The sequence below is a fragment of the Ascaphus truei genome (assembly GCF_040206685.1).
Source record: "Ascaphus truei isolate aAscTru1 chromosome 1 unlocalized genomic scaffold, aAscTru1.hap1 SUPER_1_unloc_1, whole genome shotgun sequence".
Lineage (NCBI taxonomy): Eukaryota > Metazoa > Chordata > Amphibia > Anura > Ascaphidae > Ascaphus > Ascaphus truei.
In genome coordinates, this window is record NW_027453814.1 from 74,250 (window position 1) to 98,091 (window position 23,842).

General features: G+C 52.4%; 1 protein-coding gene and 1 non-coding gene across 2 annotated transcripts in view; both read right to left on the bottom strand.

The window, feature by feature from the left end:
• Positions 1 to 12,138: 12,138 nt before the first annotated feature.
• Positions 12,139 to 23,842, bottom strand: part of NOP56 (NOP56 ribonucleoprotein) — a 28,007-nt gene continuing 16,303 nt past the window's right edge. Inside the window, exons 7-10 of the mRNA XM_075580430.1 lie at positions 23,223 to 23,388; positions 15,988 to 16,109; positions 14,148 to 14,306; positions 12,139 to 12,560 (exon numbers count right to left, since the gene is read on the bottom strand). Coding sequence (XP_075436545.1) covers positions 12,387 to 12,560; positions 14,148 to 14,306; positions 15,988 to 16,109; positions 23,223 to 23,388 — 621 coding nt within the window. The 3' untranslated portion in view covers positions 12,139 to 12,386. The remainder of the gene's footprint in view (positions 12,561 to 14,147; positions 14,307 to 15,987; positions 16,110 to 23,222; positions 23,389 to 23,842) is intronic.
• Positions 12,793 to 12,864, bottom strand: LOC142473249 (small nucleolar RNA SNORD57). Its single transcript, XR_012790010.1, has one exon. It is a non-coding gene; the product is annotated as a small nucleolar RNA SNORD57 (small nucleolar RNA).

Sequence of the window (23,842 nt, forward strand, 5' to 3'; positions counted from 1 at the left end):
GCCAGCACCTGCAGGGAGAAGGGGGACAGCACGGCTGGCCAGCGCCTGCAGGGAGAGGGGGGACAGCACGGCTGGCCAACACCTGCAGGGAGAGGGGGACAGCACGGCTGGCCAGCACCTGCAGGGAGAGGGGGGACAGCACGGCTGGCCAGCACCTGCAGGGAGAGGGGGGACAGCACGGCTGACCAGCACCTGCAGGGAGAGGGGGGACAGCACGGCTGGCCAGCACCTGCAGGGAGAGGGGGGACAGCACGGCTGGCCAGCGCCTGCAGGGAGAGGGGGGGGACAGCATGGCTGGCCAGCACCCGCAGGGAGAGGGGGGGAGCACAGCTGACCAGAACCTGCAGGGAGAGGGAATTGGGGGGGAGGGAAGCACAGCTGGACAGCGCCCGCAGGGAGAGGGGGGGGGGGAGAGCACAGCTGGCCAGTGCCTGCAGGGAGAGGGGGGAGCACGGCTGGCCAGTACCTGCAGGGTGAGGAGGGGGTGGGGAGCACGGCCGGCCAGTACCTGCAGGGAGAGGGGGGGGAGCACAGCTGGCTGTGACGATAGCTTGTGACAGGCTATTAATATTACACAAATAACTGGGTTTGAACTGAACGAGGCTTAGATATAACAAATTGTATTTATTCCTTAGGATAGGTGAACACACGATATAGTACAGTAACAGACAAGAAGTACACTTACTTTGGGGTTGGGGAATGAGAAGTATCAAGTAGCATTTCTCCAGCAATCAGGTAACAATTCAGATGATATCAGAAGACAAAGGATATAGAGTGGACAACAGTTTATAAACCTTTTGTCCCTCTATCCTTAACATTAAGTACCTGTGATTGGTTTGCAATTACCTCCAGCCACTCTTTAACGTGGGAACACATTTTGACACATGCCCCCAGCTAGTTGGCACAGGTGCAGTAGAGCTCTGGGGTCTCATTTCTGTAGCCCCACATTTGCATCTGGAATGCCAGCCAGTCTACCCATTTGGATTTCTGGCAGGAAAACCTTTGTTGGAAGGTGTTAAATGGGAGACTTAAAGACTGCTCTGGTTTGAGCCTTCTCCGCCCTCAGGTAAACAGTGAGGGTGACAAACCCTTTGAACAATACTTAAGTCCTAGACCTTGGGTCGCCTCTAGGGCCATCTGCTACCCTGGTATGCAAAGGAATTTCCTCTGGGTCTTGTCCATACCTTGGGACACAGTATTAAAGATAAAACATAAATGTATTAAAATATCCGGTTCCGTTGGGTCCAGCAGGTCCAAACATCCCAGTTCTCAATGCCGGAACTGGGACACCATATGGTCCAAATAGAGATGTGCTACAACCTTCGGAACCGGAGTTACACAAATACACCTTAAATCGTTTTCTATTTTAATACAAAAATCTCCGCTAAAAAGAAATCTCAGCTTTTCACTAAATCCCCATTGAAAACAACGGGCTTCACCGCCATAGACTCTCAATGGCAAACCGCCGCCGTTGGCGGCTATGGGGGTCCACCGCCATAGACTTTCAACGGGGCTGCGCCGCCGTTGAAGTCAATGGGGTTTCTCCACCATAGCCGGTCAATGGAAATTGGCCGCCATTGAAGTCTATGGGAAAAATCCCGAACTTTCAAGGGGGTCCATACTCTGTCGTGTTGGTCCAGGAGGGTCAAGGATGGTTCTGCAGCGATGCCGGGGCAGTGACTACAGATACCCCAAACCTTGATCCTCTGGGCCCTCCGGAACCGGAGCTATGGATTCCTAAAATTCAGCGTTTCACACTTAGTCGTTTTCGCGAGCTGTTTCTGCCGCCGCCATTGGAGTCTATGGCGTGACCCGCTCTTCTTGGTTCGACCCTTATCGGGGGTCCAGGGTTCGGGGACCCGGTTGTGGTCGAGTGGGGGGAGGTCTAGAAACTAGGGGCAAAAAGAATTTTATTTCTAGGTGCTCTAGAACTGTTTATTCCCACGCCACTTGTCGTTGAACTTGACTTGTAAGTGATCAAAGCTCTCTTTTACAAATTGTATCCGCTTTGCGGTTTTGCGGTCTGGACGGCAGCCAACTCGTTCTCCGAAAGCTCAGTCGAGGAATCTCCATTGAAGTCAATGGGCCCATTGACTTACAATGGGAAACCGCCGCTCTCCCTCTCTGACGCCACCTGCTGGTCTTCACAGGAAACAGGACTAAAACAGCAAGATTCTCCATTAGAATGCATTGAGCCCTAATGGCGGCCTATGGGGACCTGCAAAATGGTGCCTGAAAAGGCAGGAAAATTACACAGAGCTATAACCATTAAAGGACTATTAACCCTTGTACTCCCGGATGACTCCTAGTGTGTGTGTGATGCAGACACTGGTATAACAAGATATCACAGTAAGGCATGGGGACAGGGGAAAATACATTTACATGTTATAACAAGGGTTAAATCACATTTCTGGACCTCAGCCCAGTTAACCCCTTGTCTTCCTGGTGAGGTCAGGGGATGGCCAAATGGGGTGCAACCCCTTTAATCCCAGGCCACCCCCTTTCTCCCTCTACACTGGCCAGTACCTGCAGGGTGAGGAGGGGGTGGGGGAGCACGGTCGGCCAGTACCTGCATGGTGAGGAGGGGGTGGGGGCGCATAGCTTGCCAGCGCCTGCAGGTGGACCTCTGAACACTTAGATGACACTGTATTACGCTATGTACTCTGTGGGTAATACCGGTTTGGAGAGTACTACCTCAAGTCAGCGGAAGGCCGGTTCGGAGAATTCCAGACACTGCCTATATTTATTCTATCAATTGCCAGCTTTCTGAAGGAACTTTCGGAGATCCTCATAACCTTCTGTATCTGGGACTGGTTTTCAGTCCATTTCTTTGCACATGGGGTACTTTGATTTTTTTTATTTGTCTATGTACAAAGGACTTGTTCTAGGTCCCTGGGCTGCCATCTCTGTCACGGTAACTTATGACAAGTTATAATATACACCAAATACCTGGGTTGAACTGAACACGACTTAGATATGATAAAATATCATTTATTCCTTGAAGAAGGTGAACACACAAGATATACAAATAACAGGCAAAATATAGACACTTACTTAAAGGGTTTGGACAAGAAAGCCATCAGGATACAGGATGGGCCATTTCTTCCTTAATACAGGTTTAGATGTAGACATCACAAAAATACACGAAGACCATGGGTAGAGGCTGAGCCTTGATTATATACAATCTCAGTCCTATCTCTTAACCTTGGGGCGCCGGCCTGTCTAGCAGATTCCTTTGTAGTTAGGAACTGCCTTATCTGCAAGTGTGAATTATGACACTTACAGACCACTCAGGCCCTTTGTTCCTCCGCCATAGTGTATACAATCAGGGCGGTCAGCCTTTGATCAGAGGGTTTATGGTAGACAACTGGTCTGCCATCCTGCCTATTAACATAGCAGATGGGTTCTTAGTTTTCATACTAGACCCAAAATACAAATCATTCTTTAATATCTTCACATATTAAAAGGTTCCGTTCTGTTGGGCCCAGTGGGCTGAAACCTGCCAGTTTTTTTATGCCGACAGTGACTCTCCATTGTGGCCAAGTTTCAGCTCTCTGCGACCCCCAGAACCGGAGATACATAAATGCAGTTTAAAACACTTTTTTGATACAGGATTCTTCGCTTTAAAAATGAATCTCGTTTGATATAAGAAGTGGGACCCGTCAGGGTTGCCCGTTGTCCCCGCTACTTTTTGCCCTTTGTATCGAACCCCTCGCAGCCCATATTAGGTTATGCCCAAATATAACAGGAATTAAAACAGAGGGACAGCATCATAAAACTGCACTATATGCAGACGATGTGATCCTGACGATCTCTAAACCTCTAACAACTCTGCCCAACGTCTTTGAGATCCTGGGCACTTTTAGCATGGTCTCCGGGTTTAAAATTAACCAGGCCAAGTCAGAGGCGCTCAATATCAACTTGCCAAAACCAACTGAAAAATTACTAGAACTTAACTTTAATTTTCAATGGCAAGCCTCCGCAATCAAATATTTAGGGGTATATATCACCAGGGATTACAATACCTTGTATAAGGCAAATTTCCCCAAGATGATGAAGAAGTTAAAGGAGGATCTCAGGGTATGGGCGGGTTACGGGATATCTTGGTTTGGCAGGATCAACAGCGTAAAGATGAACCTGTTACCCAAGCTATTATATCTGTTTCAAACCCTACCAATACCGATAATTAAATCAGAGATCCATGCCCTTCAAACTCACATCATACAATTCATTTGGAATAAAAAACGCCCACGAATTGCAAGAAGTCTACTGACAAAACCAGTGACAAAAGGAGGACTATCGGTACCTTGCTTGATGGCGTATTATAAAGCGGCACAATTGACCCAAATCATTCTGTGGCATGCAGACCCCACAAAAAGAAGGTGGACTGAATTGGAGGGAGTGTGCTGTGCGCCAGTTGCTCTCCATAACCTGATCTGGCTACCAAAACGATGCATACGCGACATCGGAACGCCGCTCTGCGCGGTAGCGAACTCCTTAGCGGTCTGGGAGACAGCTAAATTTAAAGCTAACTTAACCACCCCCCACACATTAATGACCCCCCTATGGGGCAACCCGGACTTTGCTCCGGGTCTGTCGACCGATAAATTTGTAAGGTGGACGCAGGCGGGATATAACCGATTAAAGGACCTGGGGGGTAAGGGATCTATCAAGACGTTCGATTGGTTCAAAGAAGCAGCAAATTTCCCAAATTCAGAATTATTTAGATTCCTCCAGGTCAGGGCATTTTATAACAAATTTCCTGTGCGTCCTGCACGAACCAATTTTGAACAGCTGTGCTCCAGACCAACGGACACACGGGGACTGACATCTCGGATGTACAGGGAGGTAGTCTGTCCGGCTGGTAAGGACCCCCCCCGCCTACGATACATGCGACAGTGGGAGACAGAGTTAGGGGAGACCTTAGAGGACGATGACTGGAAATATATATTGCAATCTGCAGCGAAAAGTTCAATATGTGTCACATTAAAGGAGAACGCATATAAGGTCCTTATGCGGTGGTACCATACCCCTGCTAAATTGTCTAAATTTGTCAGAGGATATTCGCCGCTCTGCCCTAAACAGTGCGGGGAATTAGCTGACCTAACACACATGCTGTGGTTTTGTCCAAGAGTGGTCCCGGTTTGGGAAAGAATTCGAGACTGGCTGCAAGGGATGCTTGACTTAGAGATCCCCCTGGACCCGTGGCTGTTCTTACTGGGCAGACGGCCCCAGGCTATGTCTAGAACGACACACAAATTAGTCATGCATTTTGCGACAGCCACTCGATGCGAGATCGCAGCACTGTGGAAGCAGAACGAGATTCCAATTATCCCCAAAATTAGGAACAGAATTTGGCACGTATGCCAGATGGAACAGTTAACGAGTTGGGTTAACGACTCTGGCACTAAATTTTTAAAAATTTGGAACCCATGGCTTGAGCAAACCAACATAACGGGGGTGGACGCTGCCTCAATTTTGCACTAATAACAACAAATGAGTTCTCCTTGGATGGGACGGACTAGACGGGGACATAGGACGACTCCGGTCAGCGCCTGCTCACATGTACATTAAACGGGGAAAAAAAACAAAAACAAAAAAAAAAACACGCTCGTTAGAAGAACCGTAAGCAGTCAGATCCAAAACGACCCTCCTCCACTACCACGCCGGATTTCACCATCCCCTGCTCCCCCCCCCACCACATGTATACCCCCCCCTAGTCTTGTATGTCTTGTTTTGTCCCCCTGTTTAGGATTAGAATATTGACGATGTTGTTAAATGATGTTAAAAAAACTAAAATGTGGACTGTGATTGCAATGTACGCCAATGGGAGGTGAGTCTCTGTATATTTGCTTTCCACAAATAAAAATTGAAAGTTGAAAAAAAAAAAAAAAAAAATGAATCTCGGTTTTTCACTCTTTTCCCATTGACATCAACAGGCTCCGCCGCCATAGGCTTTAATGGAGCAACTCCGCCGTTGAAGTCAATGGGGCCTGCCGCTATAGTCTTTCAATGGGGTAACTCCGCCATTGAGGTCTATGGGAAAACACACAGTTGCCCACACTCCGTCTGGTTGGTCAGAGAGGGTTGGGAATGGCCATGTATTCATGCCGGAACCGTGGCTGCATGCGACCCAAATCCCAGCCCTATGGTCCTCCCAGAACCAGAGATATGGACTTACACATTTGCGTTTTCGGACTTAGCCGTTTTAACGCCACGCGGCTTTTCCCCATTGGAATCAATGGCCGGCGCCGCCATAGACAATGCATGGGCCAGCGCCGCCATTGGATTCAATGTGGCCTCCGCTCCGCCATTGGAGTCAATGGCGCGACCCTATTTCATGAGTACGACCCTTTACGGGGGTCCCTCATTCCCGGACCCGATGGGGGTCGTGTGTGGAGGTTCCTAGGGGCAAAAATATTTTGCCCTAGAACCTAAGATTCCCACGCCAATTGTCGTTGAACTTGAACCAAGTGATAAAGCTCTTTTCAAAGACAAAGTATCTGCTTCTGCGTTTTTGCGGTTTGGATGGCTGCCAACCTGTTCCTGGAGATCGGCGTCGAGGAATCCCCATTGAAGTCAATGGCCCCATTGATTTACAATGAGAAACCGCCGCTCCTCCTCTCGGACGCCACCTGCTGGTCTTCGAGGGAAACAGGTCCAAAACCGCTAGATCCGCCATTGAAATGAATGGAGCTGCAATGGCGGCCTATGGGACTCAGCAAAATGGTGCCTGAAAAGGCGGGAACATTGAACAAAGGGCTATAATCACTTTCTAACTATTAACCCTTGTCCTCCTGGATGGATCCCAGTGTGTGTGTGGTGCAGACGCTGTCATGGTGATCATACCTTATAACAGGGGAACACACATTTTCATGTTGCAGCAAGGTAAAAACCACATCCCTGGACCGCAGTCCTAGTGGTATATGGCTCCCTAGCGGGCTCGGCAATCGCCCTGATCAACGTGTACGCCCCTAACGAGAACCAAGCGGAATTCTTACAAACTGTTCTCGAGGGCGTGGACCCGGAATATCTGTCATCGATGCTTGTGGGAGGGGACCTAAACATGGTCCTAAACCCCACCGAGGACAGATCGACTGCAATGGGCCCCCCCCGCACAGCCCAATCCCAGATCAAAGGGAAAAGGTTTAGGGGAATCTTGAGTGAGTTCTCACTGGTGGATGTTTGGAGAACCCAACATCAGGGTCAGAGAGACTACACCTTCTACTCAGCACCTCACCAGACCTACTCTCGAATAGACCACTTCCTGACCAGCAAAAATGTGATGGCGGTAACTATTGACTCAGATATTGGCCCAATTACTTGGTCCGACCACGCCCCGATCTCCCTGACTATCAACCCCCTTCGAAAAAACAACAAATTACTCTTGGAGACTAAATGATTCATTATTAAACCATCCTGAGATAGAAAGGGAGATTAGATCCTCGCTTAAGGACTATTTCCTTTTCAACACAGGATCAGTTTCCTCTCCAGCAATCCTGTGGGAAGCCCATAAGGCAGCCATCAGAGGGAAATTCATTTCCATCGCGTCCCACAGGAAAAAAGCCCGCCAAAAGCTAATCAAAGAGCGCACAGAGTATATCAAAACATTAGGAGAAGCTCACAAAGCTAACCCCTCAAAAAAAAAAATATACAAAACATTACTAACAGCCAGAACAAAACTTAAACAAATCCAGCTGGAGGACGTTGAGAAGGCCCTCAAATGGACCAATCAACAATACTATGACAAGGGGAACAAGGCCGTTAGACTTTAGGCCAGTAAATTGAGAGGGGTACAAAAAAAGATCACAAATAACGGCGATCAAGAGTAGGTCTGGAGAGACACAATACAGTGACAGCAAAATTGCAGCAGAATTCACAAAATACTATACTGAACTATACAACCTGAGATCTAAAAACGGCCGACCTGAACCGATAGCAACTGAAGCAATAACGAAATACCTAGATAAATGTAAACTCCCCACCTTAACGGAGGAGGAAAACACAGTCCTCAACGCTGAGATTTCAAAAGAGGAACTGGAAGAGGCGGTCAAATCATTAAAAATTACTAAGTCTCCTGGCCCTGACGGCTTCACCAATGTCTACTATAAGAGATTCTTACCTATACTATCCACGCATTTATTAAAAACATTAAATTATTTTATGGAAGGGAACCAAATCCCCCCCATCAATGTCCCTCGCCAACCTAGCTATTATACATAAGGAAGGCAGAGACCCGATGCAATGTGGAAGCTATCGTCCAATCTCCCTCAATAGTGATCTCAAATTATACAGTGAAATACTTGCAAACAGATTAAACCCCATTTTACCGAGATTAATCAATATCGATCAAGTAGGATTTATCGCGGGCAGGCAAGCCTCAGACAACACTCGGAAGATAATCAACATTATTGATCATGTCCACCTCACAGGAACCAAGGCACTACTATTGAGCCTAGACGCAGAGAAGGCGTTCGATAGAATAAACTGGCAATTCCTGGACCATACTATGCGCAGATTTGGCTTCAGGGACGCATATCTAGAGGGGGTCCGTAGACTATACCAAAACCCGTCAGCAACGATAAAATTACCAGGAGGTAGTAACCAGAGATTCGAGATCACAAATGGAACTCGGCAGGGATGCCCCCTGTCCCCCCTCCTCTTTGCACTAACCATAGAACCGCTGGCATCTGCAATACGATCTAATATAGACATCCAAGGAATAGAAATTGGAAACAGGCAGCATAAAATATCCCTATTCGCAGATGATGTCATCTTAACTCTCTCCAGGCCCCAAACCTCCCTACCCAACCACCAAAAAGAACTCTGAGATTTTGGAAGAATCTCAGGATACAAAATTAATAATGATAAGTCGGAAGCCCTGAACCTAAGCCTGCCAGAGCCAGAGGTGAAACTCCTAAAACTAAATTTTAATTACCGTTGGAGCTCCTCCTGTATCAAATACTTGGGAGTTAGGATATCGAGGACCTACCAATCCCTATACCAACATAATTATCCGGCCCTGTTTCGCAAAATCAAACAGGATCTAGATAAATCGGGAGGATATCAGATATCATGGATCGGGAGAATGATCTCAGTTAAAATGAATATACTCCCTAGATTACTATACTACTTCCAGACCCTCCCGGTCCACATCCCTGGCTCGGAACTGAAATACATCCAAAAATTAATCTTTCAATTTATTTGGCGAGGTAATAAACCCAGAGTCGCCAGAACGGTTCTTTTGGCCTCAAGGGGGAGAGGAGGACTTGGAGTCCCAGACATCACAAGATACTACCAGGCCGCCCAACTGCGACAGGTGGTAGTCTGGAACACGGACCCAAACCAATACTGCTGGCTAGATATAGAAACGCATTATGCCGGAACGCCTTCACTGCCGGCTTGCCTCTGGTCCCTGAACAGAGAGGACATGCAGAATAGTAAATTCAAATTAGGCCCGATGAGACACACATGGGAGACCTGGACGAAATGCAAATTCAAATTTACGCTCACAACACCTCATTCCCAATTTACACCAATCCATAAAAATCCGAAATTCCCGCCTGGCTGTGAGCCCAGACAATTTGATCAATTCAAAGCAAAAAATATTAGAGCGGTTGCCGACCTCTTGAGCCTTGGGGAGTTCCTGAGTTATCAAAACTTACAAACCAAATATGAAATAGTAGGGTTGAATGTTTTCAAGTACCTACAAATTCGACACTTTATCCAAACATTATCCCCAACATTGGAATTTCCCCCTCTCACCGGTTTCGAGCAGCTCTGTAGAGAAACAGCCCACCAGAAAGGTCTTATAACGCAAATTTGTGCAGAACTAGAAAGGGCCACTGAAGCCCCCACACACGACTATATGCTACATTGGGCAGCAGAATTGAATATAGTTATAGACCGAGAGGATTGGGAAAGTATTTGGGAAACTGCCTCAGGAACTTCCATATGTACCACAATCAAAGAAAATATATACAAAATATTGTTCCGCTGGTATCATACCCCAGTTAGAATAAATCAAATCTACCCCCTGGCTTCCGATCTATGCTGGAGAGGCTGCGGTCAAAAGGGGGACATGGCCCATATCTGGTGGACATGTCCGGAAATTCAGAAATACTGGGATACAATACAAAAATGAATAAAAGAGGTCACAGATCTCATAATACCCATTGACCCGCTGACCTATCTTTTGGCCAGGCCACTAGAAACGCTGGACCGACCAACAGGCAAATTAGTCTCCCTCATTCTCACAGCGGCTAGGTGTGCGGTGGCAGCCGCCTGGAAGAAGGTGTCTCCCCCCTCCAAACAAACGGTAACAAAAAGGGTGCAAGAGGTGATGGAAATGGAGAAACTGTCAGCCTTTTTGAAAAGGTCCACCGCCTCTTTCAACAAAACATGGGACCCCTGGTTGACCCAAATGGCACACCAACGCTGAAACACCCCGTAAACAACAGAAAAGGAATCAAGATAGAACAAGGGCTCTAGCCGAGGATGCCGGGGAGGGGAGCAATCCCCCCCCCCCCCCCCTTTCTGTTTCTACTCACGCCACCCCTGCAGACCCCAGAGGGTCAAGGGGACGTTGAGGCTTTCCCCCTACACCTGTTAAAATGTGAAAACTTGTATTAGGCCAAAATAATCTATGTATCTGTAATTTTGTGAAATTTAACAATGCCCAATAAAAAATTTGAAAAAAAAAAAAAATGAATCTCGGTTTTTCACTCTTTTCCCATTGACATCAACGGGCTCCGCCACCATAGGCTTTAATGGTGCAACTCCTCCGTTGAAGTCAATGGGGCCCGCCGCTATAGTCTTTCAATGGGGAAACTCCGCCATTGAGGTCTATGGGAAAACACAATTCTTTAGTTGCCCACACTCAGTCTGGTTCGTCGGAGAGGGTTGGGAATGGCCATGTATTCATGCCGGAACCGTGGCTGCATGCGACCCAAATCCCAGCCCTCTGGTCCTCCCAAAACCGGAGATATGGACTTACACATTTGCGTTTTTGGACTTGGCCGTTTTAACGCCATCAGCTTTTCCCCATTGGAATCAATGGCCAGCGCCGCCATTGGATTCAATGGGGCCTCCGCGCCGCCATTGGAGTCAATGGCGCGACCCTTTCACGAGTATGACCCCTTACGGGGGTCCCTCATTCCCGGACCCGATGGGTGTCGTGTGTGTGTGGGGGTTCCTAGGGGCAAAAAGTATTTTATTTCTGGGTGCCCTAGAGCCTAAATTCCCACACCAATTGTCGTTTAACTTGAACCAAGTGATAAAGCTCTTTTCAAAGACAAAGTATCTGCTTCTGCGGTTTGGATGGCTGCCAACCTGTTCCTGGAGGTCGGCGTCGAGGAATCCCCATTGACTTACAATGAGAAACTACCGCTCCTCCTCTCGGACGTCACCTGCTGGTCTTCGAGGGGAACATGTCCAAAAAAGCTAGATCCGCCATTGAAATGAATGAAGCTGCAATGGCGGCCTATGGGACCCTGCAAAATGGTGCCTGAAAAGGCGGGAACATTGAACAAAGGGCTATAATCACTTTCTAACTATTAACCCTTGTCCTCCCGGATGGATCCCAGTGTGTGTGTGGTGCAGACGCTGTCATGGTGATCATACCTTATAACAGGGGAACACACATTTTCATGTTGCAGCAAGGTAAAAACCGCATCCCTGGACCGCAGTCCAGTTAACCCCTTGCCTCCCATGTGAGGTCAGGGGGTGGTCATATGGGGTGTAACCCCTTTAATACCGGGCCAATACCCCTCTCCAATCTCTTAAATGACTTGGGATCCTACTGCGCACGAGTCGCACCCGAACAGGTTTTGTTAAATCACGGCGCACTAGTTGTTTATGTAGGAAGAGCGCTTTCTTGTACGTTTCATTGTGTTAGTGTTTTTCCTGTTGGACCGGTACCGCTGGGCCAGATTACCAAACCATGAAACTTCTAGTGATAAACATGCCAAAGTTAAAGATATAGAAAATAAAGCCATTAAAAAAAAAAAAAAAATCAATATGAAAAAAATAATGATATACAGGTGTCCCACAGATTAAATACAAAGTCCCGGGTGAGACATGGGGGGGGGGGGGGGAGATGTTCAGGTTACAAGAAACCAGGGAGACACGGACAGTGGGGAATTTTTATACAAACTTTAATTAGGAAATAAGAACGTAATTTACATTTATCCCACTGGACAGGTTGAGGCCCTGGGGTCCGAGCCTCCGATTCTCTGCACGTACAGAGCCTTTCGCAAAAGAAAAGATAATGGTTCGGGCGACGGGTGGACGGGTGACCCCCTCGCCCCCGCGGATAATCACCGAGCCTCGGGTTTCAGTCTCTGGGTCCCAGCAGGACCGGGACACCCTGTGTTGCCGCTCCGTACTCAGCTGTCGTCCTCCTCCTGTCTGGACTTTCTCTTCTTTTTCTTGGACTGCGGCGTCTCTGCCGGGACGGATCTTCTCTTCTTGGACGGAGACGCCTCCTTTACGCCGTTCTCCGAGACCTCCGCCGCCTCCTCCAGCTTCTTTTTTTTCTTTTTCTTCCCAGACTCCTCCTGCTGGGGGAGGGGAGAGAAGAAACATTGTGTCAGACATGGGCGTACCCCAACGCTGGCCGTGTCAGACATGGCGTACCCCAACGCCGCCGGCGCTCAGGAAGCACAGAATGGGGTTCTGGGACCTTGGAAACAGCACTTTGCATTTGGTGTTAAATGTACATAGGAGATATAAACAAACTGGTGTGAAAGGAGCAGCCGCCGGAGCGCGTTGGAGCAGCCGCCGGAGCGCGTTGGATCAGCCTCATTAAATCAGTTTTTACCTCCAGCAGTTCTTGTCAGGAGTAAAATGTTAACATCACTTCCAACAGCTCCGGCGGGGAACGTCTTTCTATCCCCAGCTACTAATCCCCCCCACCCCCCCCCCCCTCATACATTCGGGTAACACCCCCCCCCTCATACATTCGAGTTACACCCCCCCCCTCATACATTCGGGTCACAACCCCCCCACCCTCATACATTCGGGTTACTCCCACCAAACCCCACACAGACAGTTACACAAGTTATTTATAGCACTGGTTACACCCACTGCCATCCTGCTTCAGCACAAGGCCCCAACGGCAGTGGATAATATATTCCCAGGGTTCAACTGTTTCTAGCACACCTCACCCCTCCCCTCCTATATCTAGTGTGACACCCCCCACTCCTATATCTATATCTAGTGTGACACCCCCCACTCCTATATCTATATCTAGTGTGACACCCCCCACTCCTATATCTATATCCAGTGTGACACCCCCCCACTCATATCTAGTGTGACACCCCCCACTCCTATATCTATATCTAGTGTGACACCCCCCACTCCTATATCTATATCTAGTGTGACACCCCCCACTCCTATATCTATATCTAGTGTGACACCCCCCACTCCTATATCTAGTGTGACACCCCCCACTCCTATATCTAGTGTGACACCCCCCACTCCTATATCTAGTGTGACACCCCCCACTCCTATATCTATATCCAGTGTGACAACCCCCCACTCCTATATCTAGTGTGACACCCCCCACTCCTATATCTATATCTAGTGTGACACCCCCACTCCTATATCTATATCTAGTGTGACACCCCCCACTCATATCTAGTGTGACACCCCCCCACTCATATCTAGTGTGACACCCCCCACTCATATCTAGTGTGACACCCCCCACTCATATCCAGTGTGACACCCCCACTCCTATATCCTGTTTGACACCCCCAGCCCCCCACTTCTATATCCGGTGTGACCCCCCATAGCCTAATCCCAAAATCTGCACCCCCTGTGGCAAATTACCGTGCCCTGTGCCCCGCAAGAAAGTGTACTATAGGGACCCAATGTACAGCAGTGTTACTCTGCCCATGCTATAACCAGAACAGCTGGACAAGCCCCCCCACTCAGCCAGCGGCATGACGCTGATCCTACAAACACTGAGCCCCCAGACCCCACAAACACTGAGCCCCCAGACCCCACAAACACTGAGCCCCCAGACCCCACAAACACTGAGCCCCCAGACCCCACAAACACTGAGCCCCCAGACCCCACTGACCCTACAAACACTGACCCCCAGACCCCACTGACCCTACAAACACTGACCCCCAGACCCCACGCACCTCAGCGCTCTCCTTGGCCTTCTTGGGTGTGGGCTCTTCGTCGCCCTCTTCCTCCTCGCCCGCTGCAGACAGCGCCTCCAGCCGCCTCTTCTCTCGCTTCCTTTTCTTCTTCTCCCTCTTCTCCTGCTTCCTCTTTATCTCAGAAGCAGCGACCGTGGCCTGGGACGGAGACGGGGTATTAGTGTCCGGTGGGCAGCGGTATGCTTCAATGTCCAGATATGGAAACGGCGAAGCATAATGTAAGAAGAACGATACGCCGCACCGGAGTAACGCCGAGGCTGCCGCTGCCGTGCGAGGCCGGGGGAGTAACGCCGAGGCCGGGGAGTAACGCCGAGGCTGCCGTGCGAGGCCGGGGAGTAACGCCGAGGCTGCCGCTGCCGTGCGAGGCCGGGGAGTAACGCCGAGGCTGCCGTGCGAGGCGGGGGAGTAACGCCGAGGCTGCCGCGCGAGGCCGGGGAGTAACGCCGAGGCTGCCGTGCGAGGCCGGGGAGTAACGCCGAGGCTGCCGTGCGAGGCGGGGGAGTAACGCCGAGGCTGCCGCTGCCGTGCGAGGCCGGGGAGTAACGCCGAGGCTGCCGTGCGAGGCGGGGGAGTAACGCCGAGGCTGCCGCTGCCGTGCGAGGCCGGGGAGTAACGCCGAGGCTGCCGTGCGAGGCCGGGAAGTAACGCCGAGGCTGCCGCGCGAGGCCGGGGAGTAACGCCGAGGCTGGCACTGCCGTGCGAGGCCGGGGAGTAACGCCGAGGCTGCCGTGCGAGGCCGGGAAGTAACGCCGAGGCTGCCGCGCGAGGCCGGGGAGTAACGCCGAGGCTGGCACTGCCGTGCGAGGCCGGGATCTGCTTATTGTATTGCACTTGCATGTAAAATCCCAGAGGCGCAGGAATAAGATCTGAACATGTAACCGGATCACGTGCGCTTCGGGAGTCCCGACAGACACCACCGGGGCCTGCCTGATAAAGGTGTGTTGCGCACGCCGCCGTGACCGGGGATTCAGCCTAATAAGCCTGCCGCCGCGGGCACAGCACGGCCAGCTTGCCGCCCCGCGGGCACAGCACGGCCAGCCTGCAGCCCCGGGCACAGCACGGCCAGCCTCCAGCCGCGGGCACAGCACGGCCAGCTTGCCGCCCCGGGCACAGCACGGCCAGCCTGCAGCCCCGGGCACAGCACGGCCAGCCTCCAGCCGCGGGCACAGCACGTGAAAATTCTCCTTTGCCTCGGCAGTGGAGGGAAACAGCCACAATGGACGTCGTGCAGAGGTACATGGAGAAACCTGCTACTGATGTGGCAGGAAGTGTTAGGACTGCATACTGGTCATGCCGTGACGTGGCTGCATACTGGTCATGCCGTGACGTGGCTGCATACTGGCCATGCCGTGACGTGGCTGCATACTGGCCATGCCGTGACGTGGCTGCATACTGGCCATGCCGTGACGTGGCTGCATACTGGCCATGCCGTGACGTGGCTGCATACTGGCCATGCCGTGACGTGGCTGCATACTGGTCATGCCGTGACGTGGCTGCATACTGGTCATGCCGTGACGTGGCTGCATACTGGTCATGCCGTGACGTGGCTGCATACTGGTCATGCCGTGACTCGCTGGCTTATAACGCTTCAGCCTAAGGATATCACTAAATGACCCTTCCTCATGAGAATACCAACATTGATTTACCATGTATTTTGTCGCATTGGCTGTAGCATGGGGTATTTGTAGGTTTTGTTGTACACATTTGGCCATGCTCAGCAGCGCTCCTTTAGACACATGAGGTTGTGGGGTTACAGCTTGCTGGGACGGTTCTGTATAAGAGCAGGCACTGATCACCCCGGGGCGAGAGTGACACTCACCTCCACTTGGGCTTCCTTCATCACATCCAGGTTCTTGCGGGGAGCTTCTCCGGTTTCATAAAAGGCCAATCGCTCCTCAACCTGCTCTCTCAGCTTATCTCCATATACACAGGTCGGGACCTCTGGGAAAGGACAGCAAGTTACCGGCAGCGGATCAAAGGGACATACAGCCCGCCCATAATCCCCCTCACTGCAAGAGACTGGGACACACAGCACGCCCATAATCCCCCTCACTGCAAGAGACTGGGACATACAGCACGCCCATAATCCCCCTCACTGCAAGAGGCTGGGACATACAGCACGCCCATAATCCCCCTCACTGCAAGAGACTGGGACACACAGCACGCCCATAATCCCCCTCACTGCAAGAGGCTGGGACATACAGCACGCCCATAATCCCCCTCACTGCAAGAGGCTGGGACATACAGCACGCCCATAATCCCCCTCACTGCAAGAGGCTGGGACACACAGCACACCCATAATCCCCCTCACTGGAAGAGACTGGGACATACAGCACGCCCATAATCCCCCTCACTGCAAGAGACTGGGACACACAGCACACCCATAATCCCCCTCACTGGAAGAGACTGGGACATACAGCACGCCCATAATCCCCCTCACTGCAAGAGGCTGGGACATACAGCACGCCCATAATCCCCCTCACTGCAAGAGGCTGGGACATACAGCACGCCCATAATCCCCCTCACTGCAAGAGACTGGGACATACAGCGCGCCCATAATCCCCCTCACTGCAAGAGGCTGGGACATACAGCACGCCCATAATCCCCCTCACTGCAAGAGACTGGGACATACAGCAGCACGCCCATAATCCCCCTCACTGCAAGAGACTGGGACATACAGCACGCCCATAATCCCCCTCACTGCAAGAGGCTGGGACATACAGCACGCCCATAATCCCCCTCACTGCAAGAGGCTGGGACACAGCAGCACGCCCATAATCCCCCTCACTGCAAGAGACTGGGACACAGCAGCACGCCCATAATCCCCCTCACTGCAAGAGGCTGGGACATACAGCACGCCCATAATCCCCCTCACTGCAAGAGGCTGGGACACAGCAGCACGCCCATAATCCCCCTCACTGCAAGAGACTGGGACATACAGCACGCCCATAATCCCCCTCACTGCAAGAGGCTGGGACATACAGCACGCCCATAATCCCTCTCACTGCAAGAGGCTGGGACGTACAGCACGCCCATAATCCCCCTCACTGCAAGAGGCTGGGACATACAGCACGCCCATAATCCCCCTCACTGCAAGAGGCTGGGACATACAGCAGCACGCCCATAATCCCCCTCACTGCAAGAGACTGGGACATACAGCACGCCCATAATCCCCCTCACTGCAAGAGACTGGGACATACAGCAGCACGCCCATAATCCCCCTCACTGCAAGAGGCTGGGACACACAGCACGCCCATAATCCCCCTCACTGCAAGAGGCTGGGACACACAGCACGCCCATAATCCCCCTCACTGCAAGAGACTGGGACATACAGCAGCACGCCCATAATCCCCCTCACTGCAAGAGGCTGAGACATACAGCGCGCCCATAATCCCCCTCACTGCAAGAGACTGGGACATACAGCACGCCCATAATCCCCCTCACTGCAAGAGGCTGGGACATACAGCACGCCCATAATCCCCCTCACTGCAAGAGGCTGGGACATACAGCACGCCCATAATCCCCCTCACTGCAAGAGACTGGGACATACAGCACGCCCATAATCCCCCTCACTGGAAGAGACTGGGACATACAGCACGCCCATAATCCCCCTCACTGCAAGAGGCTGGGACATACAGCACACTCATAATCCCCCTCACTGCAAGAGACTGGGACATACAGCACGCCCATAATCCCCCTCACTGGAAGAGACTGGGACATACAGCACGCCCATAATCCCCCTCACTGCAAGAGGCTGGGACATACAGCACGCCCATAATCCCCCTCACTGCAAGAGGCTGGGACATACAGCACGCCCGTAATCCCCCTCACTGCAAGAGACTGGGACACACAGCACGCCCATAATCCCCCTCACTGCAAGAGGCTGGGACATACAGCACGCCCATAATCCCCCTCACTGCAAGAGGCTGGGACATACAGCAGCGCGCCCATAATCCCCCTCACTGCAAGAGGCTGGGACGTACAGCACGCCCATAATCCCCCTCACTGCAAGAGGCTGGGACATACAGCACGCCCGTAATCCCCCTCACTGCAAGAGGCTGGGACATACAGCACGCCCATAATCCCCCTCACTGCAAGAGGCTGGGACATACAGCACGTCCATAATCCCCCTCACTGCAAGAGACTGGGACATACAGCATGCCCATAATCCCCCTCACTGCAAGAGACTGGGACACACAGCACGCCCATAATCCCCCTCACTGCAAGAGGCTGGGACACAGCACGCCCATAATCCCCCTCACTGCAAGAGACTCGGACACACAGCACGCCCATAATCCCCCTCACTGCAAGAGACTGGGACACAGCGCGCCCATAATCCCCCTCACTGCAAGAGGCTGGGACACACAGCACGCCCATAATCCCCCTCACTGCAAGAGACTGGGACATACAGCACGCCCATAATCCCCCTCACTGCAAGAGACTGGGACATACAGCAGCACGCCCATAATCCCCCTCACTGCAAGAGGCTGGGACATACAGCACGCCCATAATCCCCCTCACTGCAAGAGACTGGGACATACAGCACGCCCATAATCCCCCTCACTGCAAGAGACTGGGACATACAGCACGCCCATAATCCCCCTCACTGCAAGAGGCTGGGACACAGCAGCACGCCCATAATCCCCCTCACTGCAAGAGACTGGGACATACAGCACGCCCATAATCCCCCTCACTGCAAGAGACTGGGACATACAGCACGCCCATAATCCCCCTCACTGCAAGAGGCTGGGACATACAGCACGCCCATAATCCCCCTCACTGCAAGAGACTGGGACATACAGCACGCCCATAATCCCCCTCACTGCAAGAGACTGGGACATACAGCACGCCCATAATCCCCCTCACTGCAAGAGGCTGGGACACAGCAGCACGCCCATAATCCCCCTCACTGCAAGAGACTGGGACATACAGCACGCCCATAATCCCCCTCACTGCAAGAGACTGGGACATACAGCACGCCCATAATCCCCCTCACTGCAAGAGGCTGGGACATACAGCACGCCCATAATCCCCCTCACTGCAAGAGACTGGGACATACAGCAGCACGCCCATAATCCCCCTCACTGCAAGAGACTGGGACATACAGCACGCCCATAATCCCCCTCACTGCAAGAGGCTGGGACATACAGCACGCCCATAATCCCCCTCACTGCAAGAGGCTGGGACACAGCAGCACGCCCATAATCCCCCTCACTGCAAGAGACTGGGACACAGCAGCACGCCCATAATCCCCCTCACTGCAAGAGGCTGGGACATACAGCACGCCCATAATCCCCCTCACTGCAAGAGGCTGGGACACAGCAGCACGCCCATAATCCCCCTCACTGCAAGAGACTGGGACATACAGCACGCCCATAATCCCCCTCACTGCAAGAGGCTGGGACATACAGCACGCCCATAATCCCTCTCACTGCAAGAGGCTGGGACGTACAGCACGCCCATAATCCCCCTCACTGCAAGAGGCTGGGACATACAGCACACTCATAATCCCCCTCACTGCAAGAGGCTGGGACATACAGCACGCCCATAATCCCCCTCACTGCAAGAGACTGGGACACACAGCACGCCCATAATCCCCCTCACTGCAAGAGGCTGGGACACAGCACGCCCATAATCCCCCTCACTGCAAGAGGCTGGGACATACAGCACGCCCATAATCCCCCTCACTGCAAGAGGCTGGGACATACAGCAGCACGCCCATAATCCCTCTCACTGCAAGAGACTGGGACACACAGCACGCCCATAATCCCCCTCACTGCAAGAGGCTGGGACATACAGCACGCCCATAATCCCCCTCACTGCAAGAGACTGGGACACACAGCACGCCCATAATCCCCCTCACTGCAAGAGACTGGGACATACAGCACGCCCATAATCCCCCTCACTGCAAGAGGCTGGGACATACAGCACGCCCATAATCCCCCTCACTGCAAGAGGCTGGGACATACAGCACGCCCATAATCCCCCTCACTGCAAGAGGCTGGGACATACAGCAGCACGCCCATAATCCCCCTCACTGCAAGAGACTGGGACATACAGCACGCCCGTAATCCCCCTCACTGCAAGAGGCTGGGACATACAGCAGCACGCCCATAATCCCTCTCACTGCAAGAGACTGGGACATACAGCACGCCCATAATCCCCCTCACTGCAAGAGGCTGGGACATACAGCAGCACGCCCATAATCCCCCTCACTGCAAGAGGCTGGGACATACAGCAGCACGCCCATAATCCCCCTCACGGCAAGAGGCTGGGACACAGCAGCACGCCCATAATCCCCCTCACTGCAAGAGGCTGGGACATACAGCACGCCCATAATCCCCCTCACTGCAAGAGGCTGGGACATACAGCACGCCCATAATCCCCCTCACTGCAAGAGGCTGGGACATACAGCACGCCCATAATCCCCCTCACTGCAAGAGGCTGGGACATACAGCACGCCCATAATCCCCCTCACTGCAAGAGACTGGGACATACAGCGCGCCCATAATCCCCCTCACTGCAAGAGACTGGGACGTTCTGGATACATCTCCGGTGTGCGCGACTTTCCTACGATGTACATTTCTTACAGACGTTACAGGGCAGAGCGCTCTTTACTGTAACCCCAATATGTTAGAGGGACTACACCTTTAATGTAATCAGCACAAAGTACACCCGCGGCTCCGCTCAGTGAGAGATTATCAACATACACGGCAGGTGTTATGCTGCTGACGAAAAATTTGTACCATCATCGCAGAAGCCGGACAGGTAACGTTTCTAAGGACTGAGAACCGGACCCCAGTAATACAGGCCCAGCACAGGCCGGACCGGTAACGCTAACCAAGGACTGAGAACCGGACCCCAGTAATACAGGCCCAGCACAGGCCGGACCGGTAACGCTAACCAAGGACCGAGAACCGGACCCCAGTAATACAGGCCCAGCACAGGTCGGACAGGTAACGCTAACCAAGGACTGAGAACCTGACCCCAGTAATACAGGCCCAGCACAGGCCGGACCGGTAACGCTAACCAAGGACCGAGAACCTGACCCCAGTAATACAGGCCCAGCACAGGCCGGACAGGTAACGCTAACCAAGGACTGAGAACCTGACCCCAGTAATACAGGCCCAGCACATGCCGGACCGGTAACGCTAACCAAGGACCGAGAACCTGACCCCAGTAATACAGGCCCAGCACAGGCCGGACAGGTAACGCTAAGGACCGAGAACCTGACCCCAGTAATACAGGCCCAGCACAGGCCGGACAGGTAACGCTAACCAAGGACCGAGAACCTGACCCCAGTAATACAGGCCCAGCACAGGCCGGACCGGTAACGCTAAGGACTGAGAACCTGACCTCAGTAATACAGGCCGGACCGGTAACGCTAACCAAGGACCGAGAACCTGACCTCAGTAATACAGGCCCAGCACAGGCCGGACCGGTAACGCTAACCAAGGACCGAGAACCTGACCTCAGTAATACAGGCCCAGCACAGGCCGGACCGGTAACGCTAAGGACTGAGAACCTGACCCCAGTAATACAGGCCCAGCACAGGCCGGACAGGTAACGCTAACCAAGGACCGAGAACCTGACCCCAGTAATACAGGCCCAGCACAGGCCGGACCGGTAACGCTAACCAAGGACCGAGAACCTGACCCCAGTAATACAGGCCCAGCACAGGCCGGACAGGTAACGCTAACCAAGGACTGAGAACCTGACCCCAGTAATACAGGCCCAGCACAGGCCGGACCGGTAACGCTAACCAAGGACCGAGAACCTGACCCCAGTAATACGGGCCCAGCACAGGCCGGACCGGTAACACTAACCAAGGACCGAGAACCTGACCCAGTAATACAGGCCCAGCACAGGCCGGACAGGTAACGCTAACCAAGGACTGAGAACCTGACCCCAGTAATACAGGCCCAGCACAGGCCGGACAGGTAACGCTAAGGACTGAGAACCTGACCCCAGTAATACGGGCCCAGCACAGGCCGGACCGGTAACACTAACCAAGGACTGAGAACCTGACCTCAGTAATACAGGCCCAGCACAGGCCGGACCGGTAACGCTAACCAAGGACTGAGAACCTGACCCCAGTAATACAGGCCCAGCACAGGCCGGACAGGTAACGCTAAGGACTGAGAACCTGACCCCAGTAATACAGGCCCAGCACAGGCCGGACCGGTAACGCTAACCAAGGACTGAGAACCTGACCCCAGTAATACAGGCCCAGCACAGGCCGGACAGGTAACGCTAAGGACTGAGAACCTGACCCCAGTAATACAGGCCCAGCACAGGCCGGACCGGTAACACTAAGGACTGAGAACCTGACCTCAGTAATACAGGCCCAGCACAGGCCGGACGGTAACGCTAACCAAGGACCGAGAACCTGACCCAGTAATACAGTCCCAGCACAGGCCGGACAGGTAACGCTAACCAAGGACTGAGAACCTGACCTCAGTAATACAGGCCCAGCACAGGCCGGACAGGTAACGCTAAGGCTGAGAACCTGACCCCAGTAATACAGGCCGGACAGGTAACGCTAACCAAGGACCGAGAACCTGACCTCAGTAATACAGGCCCAGCACAGGCCGGACAGGTAACGCTAACCAAGGACCGAGAACCTGACCTCAGTAATACAGGCCCAGCACAGGCCGGACCGGTAACGCTAACCAAGGACCGAGAACCTGACCCCAGTAATACAGGCCCAGCACAGGCCGGACCGGTAACGCTAAGGGCTGAGAACCTGACCCCAGTAATACAGGCCCAGCACAGGCCGGACAGGTAACGCTAACCAAGGACCGAGAACCTGACCCCAGTAATACAGGCCCAGCACAGGCCGGACCGGTAACGCTAACCAAGGACCGAGAACCTGACCCAGTAATACAGGCCCAGCACAGGCCGGACCGTAACGCTAACCAAGGACTGAGAACCCGAATCAAATAATACAGGCCAGCAGAAGGTCCAACATTAGAGCAGTAGAGTAACATCTATACAAAGTGCGAGAAGATAAGCCACGAGAGGAGGAAGAGACACACACTATCCGCGGCTCACCTGAGAAGCAGTCTATGCGTGACGCGATGGTGCACTTATTCGCCAGGTAGCGGGAGATCCGGCCCTTGTTCTTGGCAGCCGCGCGGCCGATGAAGGTGGAGTGAAAGATCAGCCCGTATTTGGGAGTGTTCCCCTTGGTCTTCAACGCCCTGCAATACAGACACTTTTATTTAGCCACAACAACTCTACAAGGGATTTCGGGAGATGAGCTGTGTAAGAAGTAGGGTCTTGGCTGGGTACAGAGTGAGTGTGTGAGTGTATATACACACTGTACCCAGTCAAGACCCTACTTCTTACACAGTCAGGGATATGCACAACACAAGAACTGCACCCACACCCAACCAACACCCAAATCAGCTGTGTGATCTTGTAATGCAACTATTCCTCCCCAGGCCATCTCCGAAGTACACCCCCCAAATAATCAGCTGTGTGATATTGTAATAACAGAAGAGACACAAAGGGAAGAAGTGTGTGTGTTACTGAGTGTGAGAGCGCAGTGTGAACACAATATAAACCCCGGCACAGATATCTGACCTGCGCGGCGGCTCAGCACAGAGACACAAAGGGAAGAAGTGTGTGTTACTGAGTGTGAGCGCGCGGTGTGAGCACAATATAAACCC